This window comes from Vanessa tameamea, chromosome 12 (genome assembly GCF_037043105.1).
Source record: "Vanessa tameamea isolate UH-Manoa-2023 chromosome 12, ilVanTame1 primary haplotype, whole genome shotgun sequence".
Classification (NCBI taxonomy): Eukaryota; Metazoa; Arthropoda; class Insecta; order Lepidoptera; family Nymphalidae; genus Vanessa; species Vanessa tameamea.
Window position 1 is genome coordinate 5,026,562 of NC_087320.1, and position 20,479 is coordinate 5,047,040.

Sequence of the window (20,479 nt, forward strand, 5' to 3'; positions counted from 1 at the left end):
TATACTTATATTTTTATACACTATATTTATGAATAGATGATAACGATTAGTGGTTACAAGTTTTAATTTTTGTATTAAATAAGGTTCCGTAGTAATTATATATATTTTCCGCGATTTATATTATCTATTTTACTTTGCGCTGTTCCGATTCCGTTGCTATTGCCGTGGGCATGCAACGGAAATTAAATTCAAACCAAAATAAAGTATTATTCAATAAGGTATACACTATTTTATTAATAGGTCAAATTAAATGCTATATAAGTTTTTTATTATATAATAATGCTTAGATCAAAGTAAATATATTTATAATAATTATTTAGTATATAATATTTCTATCAGATATATTATTCTTATATAATTTTAATAATGTCAACCCATTGTTACACGATAATAAAAAATAAATGTTTTGAAAATATTTCATAAAATATGACTTAATTACTTACTGGGTGTAGTTAATGGGATCACTATTTATATTGCAATGTTGTATTTATTATTACAAGTAAAGGCAGTGTAGTGGCGTTGTTATTATTAGGTATCTGGAATACAATATTTGTTCCAAATTTGCATTGCGTTAGTCAGACTTAGACTTAGATATAATAAAGGTTTCGTGGCGGTGGTGGCGCTGGTGGTGACGGCGGCGGTAGATGCGCTCACCGCCGCAGCGTGTAGTGGTGCGCGCGGCGCAGACGGCGGCGCAGCTCGGCCGGCAGGCGCTCGTAGCAGCGGCGGCAGGCTGGGCGCTCGTCGTACTCGTAGAACTTGCTGCGCGTGCTCAGCGCAGTGTCGCACACGGCGCACGCAAAGTGGTGCACGCACCAGGCCTTGTTCAACGCCGTGAATACTGCGAGACCAATTTTACATTAGAGAATCAATAAAATACATAAAAACAATTTTATATACTATCTCAAAAATGTTTAACAGCAGCTGCCAAAAACGTTAGAAAGTTGTTGGGTATTTTCAATTAAGAGCACTTAACTTTACTCACTAACTATATCAGACAAGCAATTAGTTTTCTACATTTTAATCCTTTGGCTTCTGTTTCATACATTTATATAAGAGATTTATAATGAATAATTCCAATATCTAAATAGAAAACTCATCATTATTATAATAAACGAACTGTATATACATACCATCACCAGCAATAACTTGGTTGCAGACATAACAAAGGTTGCCAAACAACTGATGATAATGTTGTTCACAATATGCCAAACCTTTCTTCTCATAGTGACGATGACCATGGAATGGCTTTTCACATTTAGCGCACACGAAATGCTAAAAATATTTAATATTAATGTAAATACAACTATACAGAACACAATGATAACTAAGTTAAGTAAGGCCGTTAGCATTAAACACATTTTAGGATCAATATATGAATTGGTAACATGTTTACCTCAACATGCCAATGTTTGCCCAAAGCAGTAACAATTCTTTCTTCTATAGGACGGCGACAAGCTCCACAAATGGGGATACCCATTTTATCATGGCAACGAAGGCAAAAGAGATTATTCTGAAAATAAGATAATAACGATAAAATTTCCTTCCTAATTTTACCGAAGTAATACTTTGTTCAAAAGTCAAAGATATATTTATATATCCATAATACAGTTACACCAGTCACTCATTTCTATAGCTCTAGAGTTTAACGTAATCCAGAATTCATTTGATATTAAAATTATAATTATTTTAATTAATATTTATACTCAGTGCCCAGTGATTTGTTGTTAAATGGAAATTACACATTACACTATTTCAAACCAATAATGAGTACCTATTATCTACAGTAAGTTCTGTATTACAAAATTAACCACACTCCCACTTATAGGGGATTTTAAGATTATCTTTTATGACAATAAACCAAAATATACACAAGAAAAGCCATTTCGTTTAGCTTATAGCAATCTAAGACAGTTATGAATGAAATATTATAATTCCCACACAGCAATATATTGTATGAATATTATGATATCAATAAGTGAAGTCATTCAGAAGAAGATACAGTTATATACTACAAGTATATAGGAAATATTCATAATATTCAAATTAAGCCTGAATCTTTTTTGTCTACATCTATCAATATAACAACTCACGACATCATTAGCAGCATATCCCGGTCTGTTCTTGACTTCACGGGCGGTGTGATCGAGTTCCACGCCGCATGTAGCGCAAGAGAAATGGTATCCGTGGTACACCTCACCACGGTAACGCAGAGGCTCCCCATCAATTACACCGCTAAAAATATTACATACCAGATCAAGTATATACTTAGCTCATTTAATTATTTTAAAGTATTTATTTCAATTTGTACAGTTTGTAAACGATATTAATGATAATTAAATAATGATTCAACAATATCTATCAATATAAAGTAAAATATAGTACAAGTAAACTATGTTGGTCGAACTGAAGTTTGTTCTCCAAAAATTAAGCTAATGTAAAGTCAAGGTAGTCAATAGACGCCACTTTGTAATTGCAACAAGCGATCAGAAATCAGCCGCCTACAACATTTATAAATATTTTATATATGTATATAGTTTTTTTTTTTTTCTTTTAACAGTTTATCTGAAATCATTTGTAAGCCAGAAAATTATGTTTCACTTAAGCAATTTATATAATTAAATAACCTCTTTAATGCAAACAAACACAATTACATTACAAAATAAATAAGAAATAAACAATTAAATAAATTGTAGATAATACCAATAATTGATAATTTATTTAATTCACCATTAGTGAGTAACTTCCGTATGGCAAACTTAGAGTGTAATAATTTTAACTTACTGGCACTTATGGCATATATAATTTTGCAGGCCATCTGCCTTGATGCGAGCATTACAAGCATGGCAGAGAGCACGGCCGGCATGCTTTATGAATCCAGCATCTGCCAGTTCAATATTGCATTCCTCACATCGGAAACAAGCAGGGTGCCAGTTTGAGTTCATTGCCTTAATCACACGACCAATCACAAATTCACCTTTAAGAAAAATGTCTAATTAGACTTTTTGAAAAAATTTAAATGTAATTATTGAATCAAATATTTAAAACTAAAAGCCACAAGATATACAAGTTTACTAAGGCCAATAACTAAGTTGATAATATAGATACATATAAAGATTGTAAAAACTTACGGCATTTTCCACAACAAGGTGCAAATAGCACTTGAAAATCTCGTTCGCAATATTTTCGTCCTTCGAATTCATAGAAAACACCTTCCGGAAATACACGGAAACATTGTGCACATCTGCAATTGATAATAATAATCACTGAAAGGAATATTATTTCCAATAATTCTTTTAATCTCTCCATTTGCATATGATTTTATTAAATCCTAGTCCGGATAGAAAATATAAATCCTAACTTAAGATCTCAGTTTGAAAGTTGGTTAAACAAGAGTTTTCATTTATTTAATTTAGTCTTGATACTAACTTACACTGAAACAGCTTACCAGAATAAACCAAGTCTTATTAAGAGGAGACAGTAACTGTGAATTTTTACTTTTAAATTATAACAAATATATAATACACAAGTTTACATATTATATATTTTTTGTTTATTATAAATAAACAACACTGAGTAAGATATGTGATAAGCAATGGTGAAACATAATCACTGACTACTACTACAGCAGTAAGCAAACAATTCTGTGAACTAAAAAACTAATAATAGTATAATAATAAAAATAGTTGCTCTAATATTTTACTTCATGAGTGCATGACTCATAACATATCAGAAGATATTTAATTACTTAACAATATAAAATAGCTTACACAAAACAACCAGTATGCCAAAGTTCACCATTAGAGTTGACAATTTTCTCATTTGGTTCAAAACCATCCCCACAGCGGGTGCAAAACATATTATCTAAAGACATATTCGCAATTCTGAAATATAAAAATAATTCATAACTTACAACAAAATGGTAACCCTGTTATTCACTACTATAAATTGCAGTGACACAGGATAAAGATTATTATTAAATTAAATGAGGAAAAATGTTTTTAGGAAACATCAATATAACTCAATGGATTGCTCAGATTTGTTAATTTGTAAGCTAAACTACAATTTTTTTTACAGTTGACAAGCAGACTTTATCAATTGCATCTGATTTACATTTACCAAAATATTATATTACTGAAATGTTTATATTTACATACAACAGTGATGAAGAATGACAGAATTGTGCCATTAATTTTCATAAAGATTAGTATTTGCAGTGTATATTATATGTCATTTACAAAAAAAAAGTTTGATTAATAATGAAATCCTTGAAGTTTTGTTTGTTTATATAAATGAAATAGTTTACATCTACTAGGTTGTGTTTATAATACATACAAAGTAGGATTATGAAAGTAGGTTGAAAGGTTACTATATTATAATTTAGCTATAACGATTGACATCAATGAATCATAGTTAATACCAGTTTTAAGTAATGAGGCAATGTTATCTTTCCAAATGAGGTAAGCGTGTGTAGGAAGCAAAAGTCCAATTAATAGGACCACTCCCGTTTTAATTCTTAGTTCTTACCCGGGCATTTTTCCCTTCTAATTAGAAAAAATATTAATAATGCTTCTTTCTGTTCAGTCGATAAAAAATAGATCAATTGAAACTAGGTATACTGCAAATAAAACAACTGAGATCACTTATATAGGTATAAATGATGTAATGGCAACAAAAATAGACTCGCCTTATGAGAAGGTTTCACTCACTTGTAACGTTGTGTTTAGTACTTCAGGCTGATTATATTAATATCAATCTTACACATTTAAAGTAAATAGTAATATGATTCTGTATAATTATACATATACAATTCGATAAAAACAAGATATAAATATTATTCGTCAGGTGACAGTGTTGTACATAAAAAATATGTCTTAGGATTCGTGTGTGCGTGACAATCGTAAACAATGCTGCCAGTGCTTTAACTGCCTGTGTTACGGTATTGCGTGTTCAAAAATTCGGTTAATCCTAGAAAATTACGTCAGACTACGAAATAAAAGTACAGTAAAAATATGGTAACTTTTATTATTTAAGATTGGTCAGGAAATCGACCTTTTAAATATTTCTCAAAACAATATTATTTCGTAATGATATTTTTTTGTAAAATAAGAGACACACTTTATGACATATATTTATTCATTGCTCTTTTATTAAATATAGACACATAATTTTTTTTTAAACATATCATGCGTGGAATGGTCATCACTAATTTGGTTGCATCGGCTTCGTCATCTTGCTTTTATATTGTCTGGGGAAAATAGTTTAATTACCGTTTTCATTTAAATCCAGAAGCATGTAACGATGCCAAACAGAAGCAGTAGCGGACAGACAGCCGTCCCATGAATAAACAACGTATTGATTATTATTGTGTTATGCCTATGTTATGCGATATGCGACTTATCCCCACTCACCCTACATCGGAGGAATGTAAAAGTTACTGTATGAGTATACTAGATTAATTTGGACGCTTAAATATTTTTCTCTTTTCTTAATCTGTGGTTCGTTTGATTGCTTTCTTGTGTCCTGACTTTGACATCTGTCAGTTGTCATGTTATAACTTGAAAAAGTGCGCCTAAAGCAAAAACTCAAAAGTATTAAAAGCCGTCAAAATAAGAATTTAAGGGATCAAAGTTTCTAGTACCATTTTTTTAAAGATGGATTCTGACGAATCTTTAGAAACTAATTTAAATACGGTAAAAAATATGATATTAGACGAAGAAAAGATCGTCACATACATTTCACTGAGTAGAGATCTGTGTATTCATATAAATAAAAGTAAACAATTGTTACACCTTTTGGTAAGAAAAATTCCTGAACAATGTCCAAATATCAAGCTTAACGTGAATTATATTATATCAGGACTAACAGACGATTGCAAAGCGCGAACAACTATATGTACTGAGGATGATTTAAAAAACCTAAAGTCTTCACTGAAGACTGTATTTTATGAACATGTATACAGTGTTAACAAAGGTTCTCCAGGCACTGATCATGTTGCTTATTTATTAGTAAGTAAATTTGATGACTTTAACCTATGCGCTGGTTTAATTAAGAACAGCGAGTGCAATAAAATGACAATAGATGAAATCGGATGCTTAAAGGGTAACAACCGTCAAACAGTATCAAATGGTGGGTCGGATTCGATTCCTCAAAAGAAAATTAAAACAGAATCTAAAAGTTTGTTTAAAAATAATCAAGTAGAAAACAAGACAGATGCAATTGTCACTGAAAATATGAAATCCAAAATTAAAACTGAAGTGGTTTCTCCAACCAAAGACCTTAACAACAAACAAAATAATAACCACAAAACTCAAAAAGGAATAGCTGGATTTTTCAGTAAATCTAATAACACTGTTAATAAAAAACTTACAAAAGAACCTGAACAAAAATTAAAGACAATAGTAAAAGAAAACATTCAACTTAAAGATGAAAAAATGGAAATGGTTGTTGAAAATCAAATACTCAAGACTAAAATATCTGATAAAGAGGAATCCATCTCTAAAAAGAAAAATAAAGTTCTTACTCAAACCAAGAAACCTACAGCCAATGGTAGGAAAAGAAAAAGAGTGTTGTATGTTTCAGGTAGTGATAGTGATGAGGAGGCTGACCCCTTTGCAGTCAAAGAAGAAATCAAAAGTGAATCTGATGATGAGATTCCTCCAACCCCATCTGCTAACAGTATAAAAATAACATCAGGCATTGTTAATCCTAAGAAAAGAAGAAAAGTTGTAGATAAGACATATATGGACGAAGAGGGGTACATACATACTGTCAAAGAAGAGATTTATGAAAGTTATTCTGAAAATGAGGATGATAAAAATGTCAAACAGAATGTTAAAGAAATTAAAGTAGAGAAGAAAGAAATATCACCAAAAGATAAGAAAAATGATGTAATAATGACTAAGAAGAAAATATCCCCACAACAAAAAGGCAAACAAGCTACACTTGCTCAATTTTTTAAGAAAAAGTAGAAGTTATATATATTTTGTTCAATATTTAATCATGAACTTGTTATGGTATACTAATGTCAAATTAAGAGTATTTTGTTATTTTCTCTTCCTAATATTAAAAAATTAATCTTATTTATATTTTATTAATTACCTATATGTATATATATAATCAAATCAAATCAATCAATGAGATCATGATTTGATTTGATTGATAGGTTTCCAAAAAATATGAAATCGAATATATAGAAATAGTGATATATTAACCAAAAAAAAAAAACAAAGTTTATTAAGTTGCAAATCTTCCGACTGTTTGATATGGCAGAATAATACATTCTTCTCTGAGACTTAAATGAAGTATATATTATGCCTCGCACAACCACTCTGTAGAACCAGCTTTCGCCGGCGGTTTTTACGAACTATTAGTAATTTTTTATTCTTACAACATAACATGTTTTCAAATACTGACTTATTTTCAATCATGTTTACACTTATATTGTCTATGCTCATACATATAAAGTAAAAAACATTAAAATGTGATAAAAGATCATTTATTTTTCAGCATATCATCTTTTAGTTCCTATTGCTACCATCCAGTCTGGGTGTACTTGCACATCAACTAAATATGAGCACTTAGTATTATATGTAGAAGTAGAAATATCTTGGCTTGATACTTGCCTGTAATAATAATAATACATAATTATATTGGAAATTCAATTGATAAAATTAAAAAAATATATATGCATGGCTTACTTATTTTTAATGTTTGTGTCCCACACAACTTTTACTACTCCATCCATGCCAGCAGAACATAATATAGAATTATCAGCATTTGAATCATTGGGGTCTGTAGAAATTCTGTTGGATAAGCTAGGTTTTCCGACGGCAGACCAATCTAGTGCAGTTACTTTACCATGGTGCCCCCTGTATTCATGTACACATGTACATGCAGCTAAATCCCATATTTTTATCTTTTTATCATCGCCTGAAAAATAGTTGGAATTTTTTAAAATCTTTATAAAATATGGGTTATAATAATTATTAAAATATGTAGTGTTTAGGCAGAATTTATTCAATGTGTGAAATCGAATTGCAAACGTTACCGGCACTGGCGAGATGTGTGCCGGCGGGCGAGAAAGCGAGAGCGCGAACGACGGCTCGATGTCCGCATAGCACGCGCACAAGACGGGCGTCGCACACGCTCCACAGCCGCACGCTGCGGTCGGCGCCGCCCGTCGCCATGTATGCCTCGTTCGGGTGGAACTTGACGCACTGCAAAACATACGGAAGCTCCAATTCATACGCGAAAACATGCTATATGTGTCAGCCAAAATGGATAAGGCTAATTTTTATTACTATAAATATATATTTCTAAAAAAATTAAGGGGAAAATTATTTGCCATTTTGATTTGTCCACAATTCAATCAGATGGCATATCTGAAACTGTATTTCACAACAAAGCACAAAGCTCCTTACAACTAATGCAATTAACCAGCTGATATAATATACTTCCCATTGTTGAAAAAGTCTAAACTTTATATATGATAATTATAAATTTACCGTCACATCAGACATGTGTCCCACAAATACTCGTACAGGAAATGTCCTATCCAAAGACCATAATTTCGCTGTTCTGTCATGAGATCCGGTTACTATAAACAATCCATTTTTCGATACATCCATGCACCAGATCGGATAATTGTGACCTCTAAAATATTACAAGATATTATAGATTATTTCAGTCAAAGTACAGATAAAAGACATAATTAACAATTAAATACTATTCTACCTATATATAGAAGCACATGAATAATCTGATAATCTCCATGCCCTCATTGTATGATCATGGGAGGCTGAAAGTACTAATTCTTCTCTAGAAAGTATGCTAACAGCTTGTACTGGACCAGAATGTCCTCTTAGTGGTAATCCTGTTCCTATTTGACTGAAATTAAATTTACATTAAAACAATACCAAAAAAAAGAAAACATTGCTTAAAAAAACATGATTAATAAAATTAATATTATAATAGTATAATTAGATTATTTTAAAATAGCGTGAATTTTATTAGTATTAAACATAATGTACATAGAATAGTATATATACTGCTATGTAAGAACAGAAACATATGTAAATTTTAAAATTTTCTTAAATTAGCAGTGATATAATAATTATACATACAATGTAGTGTCCAAAGGTGTTTCTGGTTCGGGTGGAATGCAGCAAGCTAGTTCAATTTCAGATATATTTCTGTTGATCTTTCTCTTAACATTGTTTTGACCAAGATCCCACAATCTTAATTCTGAATTATCAAATCCTCCACATAGCACATTACAGTATTGATCAGTTTTTGCACACACTAGACTGAATAAAAAAATATATATTAATACACAACAGGCCAAAGATTTGTTGGTCTTTATTTAATTAATTTCATTGTTTATAATTTTTTCATGTTTTGTTGTTATATTTTTACACTTAAGAAGAAAAATTGTTTGCTATACATTTCCAAAAGTTAATTTAATCTATTTTATAGAATTAATATATACACTGTGTCTCCATAATGCTATAGACAGGATTTAACATCTGTTCCTCTTTTTTTAAATTATATGAAAAACAGTCTTATATAAAAATTTAAACAGAAAACAGAAATTTTATCTACAATTTTTTTTTAAGATTAATGAGATCATTTTAACTAATGAACATTCATAAACACATTGATAGTCTTCTTAAATAATAATTTCGTAAAAGGAATTGAAAAGTATTTCAATTTTAAATTTATATTAAAATAAACAAACACATTTAAAAATGATTTAGGGAAAGTAAATTAAGTTACAATTAAATAGCATAATAGGCTATCCTCTATTATAATTTTCACCTTATTATTTTGTACAACTTATGTTATTACACTGTCTATAGATCCATCAATACATAATTGAAAAAATTGAGAGACAATGTTTGTTATAAATGAATTAAGCATATTAACTATCTATATAATATTCCTTACTGTGTATCTGGAGCTGCTATTTTATACAACTTGAGCGGTGCCATAGTTTCTCTAACACCTTTGATTGCATCCTGTAGTTCTCTTAGTTCCTTATCCACAGATTGATATTCTGCATGGCCATTACATTTTGAAAATATATCTGGGGAAATTAAACAAATTGAAGTGATTTTAATAATGTCTCTTATGTTAATAATAAATGTATAATTAAATATTTAAAAGATAAATGAGGTTACCATTACTATCATTGCCTTTATCACAATTTACAGAAATTGCATTTCTCTCATCATCAGTTTGATCTTCATCGTCATCCTGAAAATAAATTACCCTGTTACAAAATAAAAGTTAGTGACAACATTTTATTATTGTCAAGTAAGCATTAATAACTTACAGCATTTTTTCTATTGTCATTATTTATGTCTATATGAAACCAAGTCTGCAGAACTTGTATCAATAAAACATGCCCATGCTTGGCCAAATATGCTTTCAACATGTTCAGGGCATCCTGTGATAAATAAATGTCGTACTTACAGGACCTGTTGTAAACAAATTGAAATGAAAGTATTTTTATTTAGATTACAAAGATTTTTTTCAGTTTTCTTCTCAATATAAATAATTAAAATACCTAAAAGCTGCAATAGATGGACGAGATTCCACTTCCTGTAGAGTATACACAGTACCTATATCATCCAGTAGTTGGTTCATATAATCTTTTTCTGGAGTTTCATTGTCTATAGTACCATTTTGTAATGAATTAAATAATTGCTCTAGGCTATTAGGACGATAAAGTGCTGAGGGCAGATTTCCATCAATAGGCTGATGATAAGATAAATCTTTTTGTGGTAATGAAGCAGAATGCCTTTTAAGAAACATTTGTGCAGCTCCTCCATGTCCACCCCGTAACATTTCTAGATATAAATGGCATAATAATGGGGTCAACAGACCAAGCAGTTCATTTTTCACATTTTCTGTTTTAATACCTTTGATGAAATGAACAAGCCTGTAAAGGAAAGAATTATAATTAACTATAATAGGCACAATGTTAGATAAAATTCTATTAAAATTTTATATTATATCGTAATGATATAATAATCGTAATCATAATGAGTATCGAGAATTATATTACCTTGTGTATTGAACATCGTAATGTCCAGGGTCGTTGTTTATACATGAAAACAAAATAGAGTTTGCCCGGCTTGCTTCACTTTGTACAATAGTCGCCACAGCCATTTCCTCGGCACTACGACTTGAAGAATTGGTGTTATTAAAAAAATCAATTTCCTAAAAGAAATACAAATTTAGGCGGTCAAAATCACAATTACTATATTGAATAGATGTATGTTAATAATGTTTTATTTACAGGGTAATTCCGTCGTTCTAAGTAGGAAGTAACAGCAGCTTTAACTGCATCGTTTCGAGTCCTTTTCATTGATTTAAATAAATAAAAATATTGTAAAGTACAAAAATTTCGTTTATTTCTTTATCTTATCGACGAATGTATTCATAATATTGGGATAATTAACGACTGTGAAAATGTTTACTATGACAATTTATTAATACTTAGAATTGTCAATGTCAACTGTGAAGAGTAAGTGTCAACTATCAAATTATCAATAAATTAACAAAAGTATTTAAATAATTTAATTTTAAAAACAACTAAAAGCCGAACAACGAAAAATTAGATTGATTTAAATTAAAAATTGTTATTTATTTATTAGAAAAGTCTAAAGATTTACTCGGCTTATAGTAAGTAGTGAAAACGAAATAACGGAAAAAGCGTTATTTTCCCTCCACGCGACCTATCATTGTCTTTCTCTTTCTCTGTCTTATATACAGTTTTTTAAAGTTACTAAAATTATATAATAAATAAACATCAGTTCGTCCTTATTTTTGGAACGCTATCGCTTAAACCCGCGACCACGCCAGTAGTAGTTGCCGTTACGCACCCACCTCGACGGCGTGCCAGAATGGCAGGGCGCGCTATTCACTGCCTCCGTCCCGTACCGTGACGGTCTTCCCCAAGTCCGCCACTGGCTGGACGTCAAAGGCCAACGCCCCGCGGCAGATAAGAAGGGTGGCTCCGCTGCCAACCACTTTCAGTCCTCATCAACTCGGCAGTTTCGGCCTGCGAAGGCATGTCGCCGCCGTCCAGGTATCCTTCGACACATTGGGAGCGAGTTTATATCATCTTCCCTCAACCGCACTGCATCCTCTTTTTGAGACATGACGATGTCGCTAAATTGACTTATGCCGCACAGGTCATTTCTTGATTATGACCGGAAGCGAAAGTTTCCCTCCTATAGCCGTGGACAGTGCTGCACGGGGCTCTGCCCAAGCTGAGCACGGACGCGTGTGTTCGGCCGTATCCACGGCTCCACCGCCACAATGGTGGCAAACTACCGAGGGTTCTCTACCTACTACCTCACACAGGAACTTGGCAAAGCAACCGTGGCCGATCAAGAGCTGTGTAAGATGGTATGTGTTCGGTCCGTGTTGTCGTTCGACCCACTCTTTTAGTATAACACGAATCGCTGCCACGAGTTATTTTCTCGGTTCAGGAAGTATCCTGGGCTCTTGTTTCCTTAACTCGCCAGTAGACATTCGAGTTGACCTTGTCCTCGAGGTCCCATGGCGGGCTTCCGGAAAGCAAGCAGGCTGCGGTGTAAGTTATGGCCCTCCTCAGCTAATAATACTTAGCGTAATTTAAATCGATTGATTTCAAAAATTGCCTTTAGTTAGCGTTGTATAAAATTTGTAACTTCGTTAATTTTGTATATTTCTTCACGATTTTTTTTAAAACATATAAAATAACATATTTTATGAGCAACTTGGCATAAAAAACGATTTACTCTAAAATTCGAGTTAGCGTAGTATAAATAATTGTAAGTGTCGATCTGATAGTAAGAAGTCTATATAGATAGCCTCTGTAAGAAATATAAACCATCCCTTATTTCGCCTTCAACGCTTGGGAACTAAGATGTATGTATTTACACTACATCACCAAAACTTCAAATCACAACACAATACTAAAAAAATATAACTGTATGGCGGTATAATAAGTAACGAGTGGATGGTATTTATACATACGAGCTAGCACAGAACCAAGATGAAGATCTTATTTAATTTTATGTGGAATTAGAATTGTGTTAAAGTGCATAATTAAGCTATGAATGTTTTGATTTAGGTTTGTGTTAACTATAGTTACATAAATACACATTTGCATTCGTAGCTAACGTCTCATGAAGCAACGCAAATTTTATAATAAACGTTACGTTTTATATTATGTTGTTTCTTTCGTTCGATGCGAATGGAACAGTCATTCATCTCATATTAGTTCACGATTATCTCGCTGAAAATTCGCTGCGTAGGAAATAGTAATAGTAGTAAATCACGAGCATGCAAGTGTGAGTTTTTATTTTATTAAAAATTGTATGTAAAATTAAATATTTATATAATTAATCTCTTTTATTTTATTATATATATCATTTTTCCTTAATAGAAAAATGCGATGTATACAATTTTTATTCGATTTTTACTTTTGTTTATACAACTTTGTTGTGCTGAAAATTAACTCAACACTTATTGTTACAAGTCTAAGCCTATTTAAATAAAAATTCGAATATTTTTATTGTTTGCTTTTTTTTAATATTTATTTTTTGTTAATTGTTTTATGTTTGTCTTGGACTATAAATAGGTGCATTCACAATGTGTTTTTCGACTGCAGGTTTATACTTGATTACATTAAATTTTTTGTTTTAACAATCATTTTCCTTTCGTGTTCAATATTTCGAAATATTTTTATATCAATAAAACATTTATTTAACGAACCTTTATTTCAAGATCATAAAATTACAACTCACATAAGACTATAATATTATACTTATTAATACAATAAGTTAACAAGATCACCTAAGGTTACCTCGTTTAATCAATAATAGGTGTAGGTTCAAGGAATATGTATTATTTGCCTCCTTACATATTCGAATGTTTAATATTGGTACTACAAAGTGAAGAAAACACAGGGCTTCACTAAAGAAAGATTTATAATTTAGTTGTCTTTCTTCATTCTAGTGCTTGTCATACGGTAAATGATGGAATCTCTGCCAGGGTCCATGTCCATAATAGCATAGACGATAGCAACCAGCGTAAATGTGAATACCACTCCAAACCACAACATAATGTTAAAAATAGCAGCATAGTCTGCTGTGTAGTTATCCTGAAAATTTAAATTTTTTAGTATTTTTTTATATTAAAAACATGACATATGTTTTTAATATAAATTATTCTAATTACTCTAAATAAATGCTAATAATATGTCTATTCTATATTTTTTAAAGTAATTACAAAGATCTTGATTGTGCTAAGTGCCAAGTTAATTATATATGTATACACATTTTCATTTAAACTTAACTTTAAGCATTTCTAGACATATGACTTTTATCTAACTACAGTATACTTTACAACAACCAAAAAAATGATATGCTATTAAGCAAGAAATTATTTAACTAACTGTTTTATCGTCATTCCTGAGAATTTTCTTTTCATTCTATAACATAAATTATTTTATTTTATTTTCAATAAAAATATTGTTTCCCTCAGGTTCTCAATACTGTTCTTAAAGATTTTTACCTGTATCTCCAATCTGAATTCAGGTGCAGCCCTAATAGATCGTGTGTGTGCCACATCAGTGGTGACAGCTGTTACCAAAACTGATCCTTCATAAGCCTTCACAAATGCATCACTCAGTTCTTGCAATGCATTCCCTGTGTATACAAAAAATGACACTATTATAGCTTAATTACATAAGGTAGTTTTCCTTGCATTCAAAAAAGTAAATATATGACATAGTAAAGTCTAGCTGTTATAACTTACTAACTAATTTAGTTATAGGACAAATTACAAAAAGAGAAAAATTTATAATTATCAATAACAATTTGGACACTTTAGGGGAACTTATCACATTTAAATATTATCTCTTTATGTCATAAGACTCACCTAATAATTTTTTAGCTTCTTTAGTTTGCAGAGAATTAGGGCCATGTAAATCAGAAAGTGGGTGCAAAGAACGGAACCTGATGTTGTAGAAATCAAGAATGTTATCTGCTGAAACTGCTCCAGACCTGATCTAAAGATAAATAAGAAATAATATGAGACATTTTTTGAAATATAGTCATTCTAAAAGTAAATACTTAATGTAGTTATATTTATTACTTTTAACATGTCAGACTAAACTTTACAATGACAATACATGCTAAGATAATTTAAAATTGGTAAGACTGAATGCATAATGCTTTAATCTCGGCAACATAATAAATATTATTATTTTTATTAAATAATTCATATATTTTTAGAAAAGTTAAATGCTTTTATAACTTCAATCTGTAGACCTAAGAAGCAAAACAGATAGAAATTAGACAAAAATAAAACTGTAGTATTTAATAAATAAATAAAAAATAAATAACTTCTAGTTAATAGATACCTTAGCTGTTAAAGCTTTCAGCACTTCGAGTTCATAAAGAAATTGATAATCTTCCTCATTTCTATCATATTTCAAATGCTGCAATGATTGTTTTGAGACCTTCTGAGGCACAATTTCTCCAAAAATTTTGGAGGCTGATAATAACTGTAATGCATAAATAGAAAACATGTTATCAGTTTAACATTGAGATACTAATTGTAAGATTTTTAACTTTTTTTTTACATTATAACTATATTATTACATAAAGCTTTACTTACATCATCTGGCTCAGATAATTTGATTTTAACAAGTTTGTTGCCACCATTTGTAAATCTCTGGTTAATCCTGTGCTCAATAGCATCATAAGTGTCAGGTTCATATTCATCAACAATCAGAGGAAAATTTTTACCTTTCAAGCCAGCCTATAAGTAGAAAAAGATATAATAATATAAAGAAGATTTATTATGATAAAATTGTATTAAATAGAAAATTTAACCTTCCTTTCTTTTCTTTAAAAAAAAGAAGGCAATAACTTATTTAAAAAATCTTACATTTTCTCCCAAAGAGGACACACCATCTATATAAACTTCAACAACTGCTTCAGGTGTGTTGAAAGGGTCAACAATTGAAAGACCATTCCATTCGGAATTCTGTTAAGAGCAAATAAGGTATAAAATAATCAGTTAAATAGAAAATAATTTCAAGAAATATTTAACAACTTATCCATTCGTTAACAAATTTTACATATATTTATTTTACCTCTTCTACGGACAACCCAAGAGAAGCAGAGAATACTTCTTTCAGTAGGCTTTCAAAGGTTTTACTTGAGCCTGTAAACTTCAAGGACTGCGGACTATGTAGAACACTAAATTCGCCCCCAGCATTAGATCCTATTTTGAAAGCAAAGTTTGATTATACGGTTTCAATTTCCAAATAATATTAATGATTATGATATTAAAATTACTTACCAATAATAGATATTACAAGGGTAATCCAAAAAAGAGCCATTGTTACACCCATTTTGTTCGAAAACTTATGGCTGACTGTCATATGATTAAAGTCTTGCCACTAAAAAATCGATATTGATAACTTACGTCTATATTATCATAGACATTAATGAGGTTTATATTTTCTAAATAGTAATGCGTATTTTAAATATTTTATTTAAAATTCAAATGTCGGAATTATTATTATATTATATTAAAATTTAATTAATTATACATTTTCTGACAATCAAAATTATCACTATAGCTACTTTTATATAAATATTTTTTTATATATCACAGTGGTGCTTTTACACTATCGTAAAAGATCCAAATGTCTGTAGGTGGTCGTAGAAGGCTACTTGTGTGATAGGTCTTATAGATGGAGCGTGTACTGTGGAGTCCCACAGGGGTCAGTTTTGAGGCCTCCGTTGTGGAACGGAGCATTCCTACGGATCCCTCCCCCTGAAAGTTTTCTGTTATACTGACATCGTTGTTGGCATTGGAGGACAATTTTGAGAATACCTGTACCTGTCGGTATATCTGCCATTACATCTCACGATAACGCCAAAAAATAAAAGTTTCAAAAGCTGACGATGATCTGATGTTGGAGACTCAAACTTCCAAGTGGCCAACTATATAAAATACTGGACCTTGCCAGGCCAGCTCAGCCATGGCCGGTGGTTGAGACTTCGAAAAGCACTACTAGCTAGAAAAACGTTTGTGCTAGAGTTGGCAAGACATAAGAATCTTTCATTGATGGTTTTATATTTATCTATATTGAAAAGGTAAAATAATTATTCATACTTTCTCCTATTATTTTCAAATTTATTACTTGGAATTACAAGCTTATTACAAGTTACAGTAACGTTTGCAAGTTTACTGAGATTTGTGTCTATTACAAATCACAATTTACAAGATTTGCGAACTCTGTGATATTTGTTTGACATATGTGTTTCTGTAGAGTCGTAGATTATGGATTTATGTCTCAGATCAAACAGATTTTCATTTTTATGAAATGTATTATTTTAGAAGTATTAAGTGTTTTTACTTAAATTTTTACTCACCAAATCAAGATTATAATAATTTTAATTGAATCATTCGTTTTCTTTAATATATAATTATCTTATAACAACCGACTAAACTAATACACCAAAGTTATTAATCTTAGTTTGCTTAAATATATTTTCAAATCATTATTTTGTCCACTTCATTAGTTTGTTGTAAAAGTATTTTAAAATATATTTCGTTATATTCATAAAATAGAAAAAACAGTAAAATGTCTCATAGAACCTCTTGTTTCCAACTAAATGATTTATTTCCAAGAGAAATTGACATAGAAGTATGTTTAAAGACACTAAAAATCTTTCAAAAGTTGGAAGGTGATGTTAATTGTGTTGTATGGGATGCTTCCCTTGTTCTTGCAAAATACCTTGAAACAATGTGTCAACATAAAGCTGACTTTTTGAGTGGTATAAAGGTATTAGAATTGGGATCTGGATTGGGAGTTGTTGGGCTTACAGCAGCAACATTAGGGTCAGCAATATTTATTAATTTCTTATATAATGGAAATTTGTTTATGTTTCAGTCTCAGAATATTATATTTTTAGGGCTCAAGTTACACTTACAGACTTACCTGAAGCTCTACCTTTACTTCGTTTGAATATATCGGAAAATAAACAGAAAATTGTTAGTATGGGAGGATATGCAATAGCTGAGTCTTTAGTGTGGGGTGACAAAAATTCTGAAATTCATAAACAAGAATTTGATATGATTGTTTTAGCTGATTGTGTTTATTATGAAGATGTAATAATAACATTGTACAATACATACATAGTCAATTGCTTGTAAAGTAGTGTTACATATATTTTCTTATTATATGTTTTAATATGAGCTATGAGTATAACATTTTTATTAACTATTACTAATTTGTATTTGCTATTGGCTTGTAGAATTAACATGTATGATTGACACATTTAGCACAGATACACTATATTTGAACAATTTTCAGGCAATCGACCCTCTTATAGAAACCCTACAATGCCTAAATAACACAATAAATAAGAAACCAACTATATATTTAACTCAGGAATTAAGAGATTCAGATATTCAAAAGAAGCTATGGGATGTGTTTTATGAGAAGCTTACTGAATTTTTCTATATTGAAAAAATACCAGAAGAACAGCAACATGTTAATTACAGAAGTTCAGATATACTATTATTAAAAATTATAAAAAAATGATACTTATACAGTTATGATTTATGGTAACCTATCTGAATGAGCACAAAAGATGTACAAAAGAAAATATTAGTAAAAAGATATGATTATAATATCCTAAATTAAAAAATACTTAAAATACTCTTTATTAATGTAAATGTTATTTGATTATTCTCATAATTATAAAACATATATTTATAAATGTTGCTTAGTAACATAGCATCAAACAACTATACTCAAGGACAATAATAAAGTAAATTACACATCAATATTCAAAAACTGTAAACTTATCCACCAAACAATGATGACCCTGCTATATCAAAGGTAGTCAGAAGTATAACAATAATATATGTAGTTTTTCTAATTAAAAAATATTGTATTATTTAACCAACACTAATTCATAATAACAAATGTTATACATAACAAGAAAAAATATAAATATAAAACAACTTTTGTATTTTTTGGTATTGGTGGTATGTTTTACTTTACATTGCTATTTGAATAACATTTTACAAATACATATTAGGCACATTCCATTTTGTTTATATGAAGTAGTTATCAATTGTATAACGAAATAATTAAAATCCGATATTGGACCTAATATTTATTTAATGGTAACAATCATTTTGTAAATCTTTACAATAACTTTATTGTAGAATTCATTCAGCATGACATATTTCGCGATTTATTGTACCTACTATACAAAATAGTCAATCCAATTGTACATACACCCTGCAGGGTCGTCTTACCCCATTGTGGGGTCTAAGTGCACTAGGGGCTAGGGAGAATATAAAAAAAAAGAATTTTAATAAAAATATTAAGAGTTAGTCATTTTCAGAGCCCAGTGTGCCTTTATAGTAAATACGGTACTGGTACCATAGGAATTTAAATTTTCCATATAAAGTGCTTCATTTAAACTAAGTTTGTAAGTATTGGTCTTTCACTTACGAATCCCTTTCATGTTAAATTATTGGTATTTTAATAAAATAAATAGTTTAACAAATCCAATCTGATTTGTATTTTATTCTTCGTTAGTCTTTACTTTTAGTCGTCTTACGCACACCTTGTAAGCACGAGCGTCACTCAGTCATATTCTAATATAGGCCAAATGTGAATAATAATTTAATGTGGAGGTTCGCGCCAAATGAATAGTTCTGTAAAACTTTCGAGAAAAACCCACGATTTTGCCAAATCAAGTAGACCTCATAATGGCACTTGTGATATAACATATCATTTCCAACCGATGTTCGAAGGCCGAAGCCGAAGCCTATTCATCGGCTATCACCAATATCTTTTAATTTTTCTTAAGTTTAATAACGTAAGAAACTGAATTCAATGTAAGTTCAATTTCGGGCTCACATGAATTTGGAGCCCCTTTGCTAGATATTTACTAAAATAAAATATCTAGCAAAATATTTAACAAAATAATAATGAAACAACTTATTTTTAAATTTAAAAATTCGTCTACCATGTAGAAATAATTTAGTAACTTATAGTCAGGCATTAAGTTTAGTTTCAAATAAACGGTGCAGTAATTTTAGTACATTCTTAGGAATCTGATCAATGGTACAATCTTATGGCGCGTCTATAGCTTTCAACTTTTAATATCGACTATAGTCACTAGAATTTTGATCATTACGTTAGTTATTTCTTACAAATATGGAAGTTTTGAAAACATACATAGCAGTCAACGTGTGAGAGGAATTGTTGGTTCTTCTGGCCGCCCTCAGGATGGGCACGTGCCCCGTTTGCCTTTATGTTAAAGACGGTAATGACTAGCAACCCTAGCAGGCTTCGGCATGCTGAAATCAAAATCAAAAATAAAAAGTTCGACCTCTTCTACAGTTCACGCCTCAATAGATACTTATTATTTTT

General features: G+C 30.6%; 5 protein-coding genes across 10 annotated transcripts; 2 read left to right on the top strand and 3 right to left on the bottom strand.

Moving 5' to 3' along the window:
- Nucleotides 1-232: 232 nt before the first annotated feature.
- On the bottom strand, nt 233-4,909 carry LOC113393073 (LIM and senescent cell antigen-like-containing domain protein 2). Of its 4 annotated transcripts, XM_026629767.2 has the most exons (9): nt 4,710-4,909; nt 4,528-4,633; nt 3,771-3,884; nt 3,132-3,244; nt 2,785-2,977; nt 2,094-2,235; nt 1,397-1,513; nt 1,134-1,275; nt 237-841 (listed from the first exon to the last, which is right to left on the bottom strand). In XM_026629767.2, exons 2-9 carry the CDS (start codon nt 4,533-4,535, stop codon nt 651-653), a joined length of 1,020 nt encoding a protein of 339 aa, XP_026485552.1. In that variant the 5' UTR covers nt 4,536-4,633; nt 4,710-4,909; the 3' UTR covers nt 237-650. The 4 variants fall into 4 exon arrangements, with proteins under 4 accessions (XP_026485555.1, XP_026485556.1, XP_026485554.1 ...); XM_026629770.2 differs by lacking the exon at nt 4,528-4,633 and having other exon boundaries at nt 233-841; nt 4,688-4,909; XM_026629771.2 differs by lacking the exon at nt 4,528-4,633 and having other exon boundaries at nt 233-841; nt 4,809-4,900.
- A 669-nt stretch (nt 4,910-5,578) lies between these two features.
- LOC113393071 (DNA polymerase delta subunit 3-like) lies at nt 5,579-7,081 on the top strand. The gene has a single exon (XM_026629765.2). It carries the CDS (start codon nt 5,655-5,657, stop codon nt 6,969-6,971), a length of 1,317 nt encoding a protein of 438 aa, XP_026485550.1. The 5' UTR covers nt 5,579-5,654; the 3' UTR covers nt 6,972-7,081.
- A 403-nt stretch (nt 7,082-7,484) lies between these two features.
- LOC113393070 (TAF5-like RNA polymerase II p300/CBP-associated factor-associated factor 65 kDa subunit 5L) lies at nt 7,485-11,518 on the bottom strand. The gene is made up of 12 exons (XM_026629764.2): nt 11,306-11,518; nt 11,072-11,226; nt 10,571-10,945; nt 10,337-10,481; nt 10,182-10,257; nt 9,949-10,087; nt 9,126-9,308; nt 8,737-8,889; nt 8,508-8,655; nt 8,051-8,219; nt 7,701-7,932; nt 7,485-7,625 (listed from the first exon to the last, which is right to left on the bottom strand). Exons 1-12 carry the CDS (start codon nt 11,372-11,374, stop codon nt 7,514-7,516), a joined length of 1,956 nt encoding a protein of 651 aa, XP_026485549.1. The 5' UTR covers nt 11,375-11,518; the 3' UTR covers nt 7,485-7,513.
- A 2,241-nt stretch (nt 11,519-13,759) lies between these two features.
- Nucleotides 13,760-16,505, bottom strand: LOC113393072 (ATPase H(+)-transporting accessory protein 2). Of its 2 annotated transcripts, XM_064216444.1 has the most exons (9): nt 16,372-16,505; nt 16,163-16,293; nt 15,955-16,053; nt 15,682-15,825; nt 15,425-15,568; nt 14,941-15,070; nt 14,575-14,708; nt 14,456-14,491; nt 13,760-14,161 (listed from the first exon to the last, which is right to left on the bottom strand). In XM_064216444.1, exons 1-9 carry the CDS (start codon nt 16,451-16,453, stop codon nt 13,994-13,996), a joined length of 1,068 nt encoding a protein of 355 aa, XP_064072514.1. In that variant the 5' UTR covers nt 16,454-16,505; the 3' UTR covers nt 13,760-13,993. The 2 variants fall into 2 exon arrangements, with proteins under 2 accessions (XP_064072514.1, XP_026485551.1); XM_026629766.2 differs by lacking the exon at nt 14,456-14,491.
- Nucleotides 16,506-17,345: 840 nt separating this feature from the next.
- LOC113393075 (protein N-lysine methyltransferase METTL21D-like) lies at nt 17,346-18,630 on the top strand. Of its 2 annotated transcripts, none has more exons than XM_026629773.2 (3): nt 17,346-17,922; nt 17,997-18,075; nt 18,398-18,630. In XM_026629773.2, exons 1-3 carry the CDS (start codon nt 17,666-17,668, stop codon nt 18,626-18,628), a joined length of 567 nt encoding a protein of 188 aa, XP_026485558.1. In that variant the 5' UTR covers nt 17,346-17,665; the 3' UTR covers nt 18,629-18,630. The 2 variants fall into 2 exon arrangements, with proteins under 2 accessions (XP_026485558.1, XP_026485557.1); XM_026629772.2 differs by having other exon boundaries at nt 17,355-17,922; nt 17,997-18,192.
- Nucleotides 18,631-20,479: the final 1,849 nt, after the last annotated feature.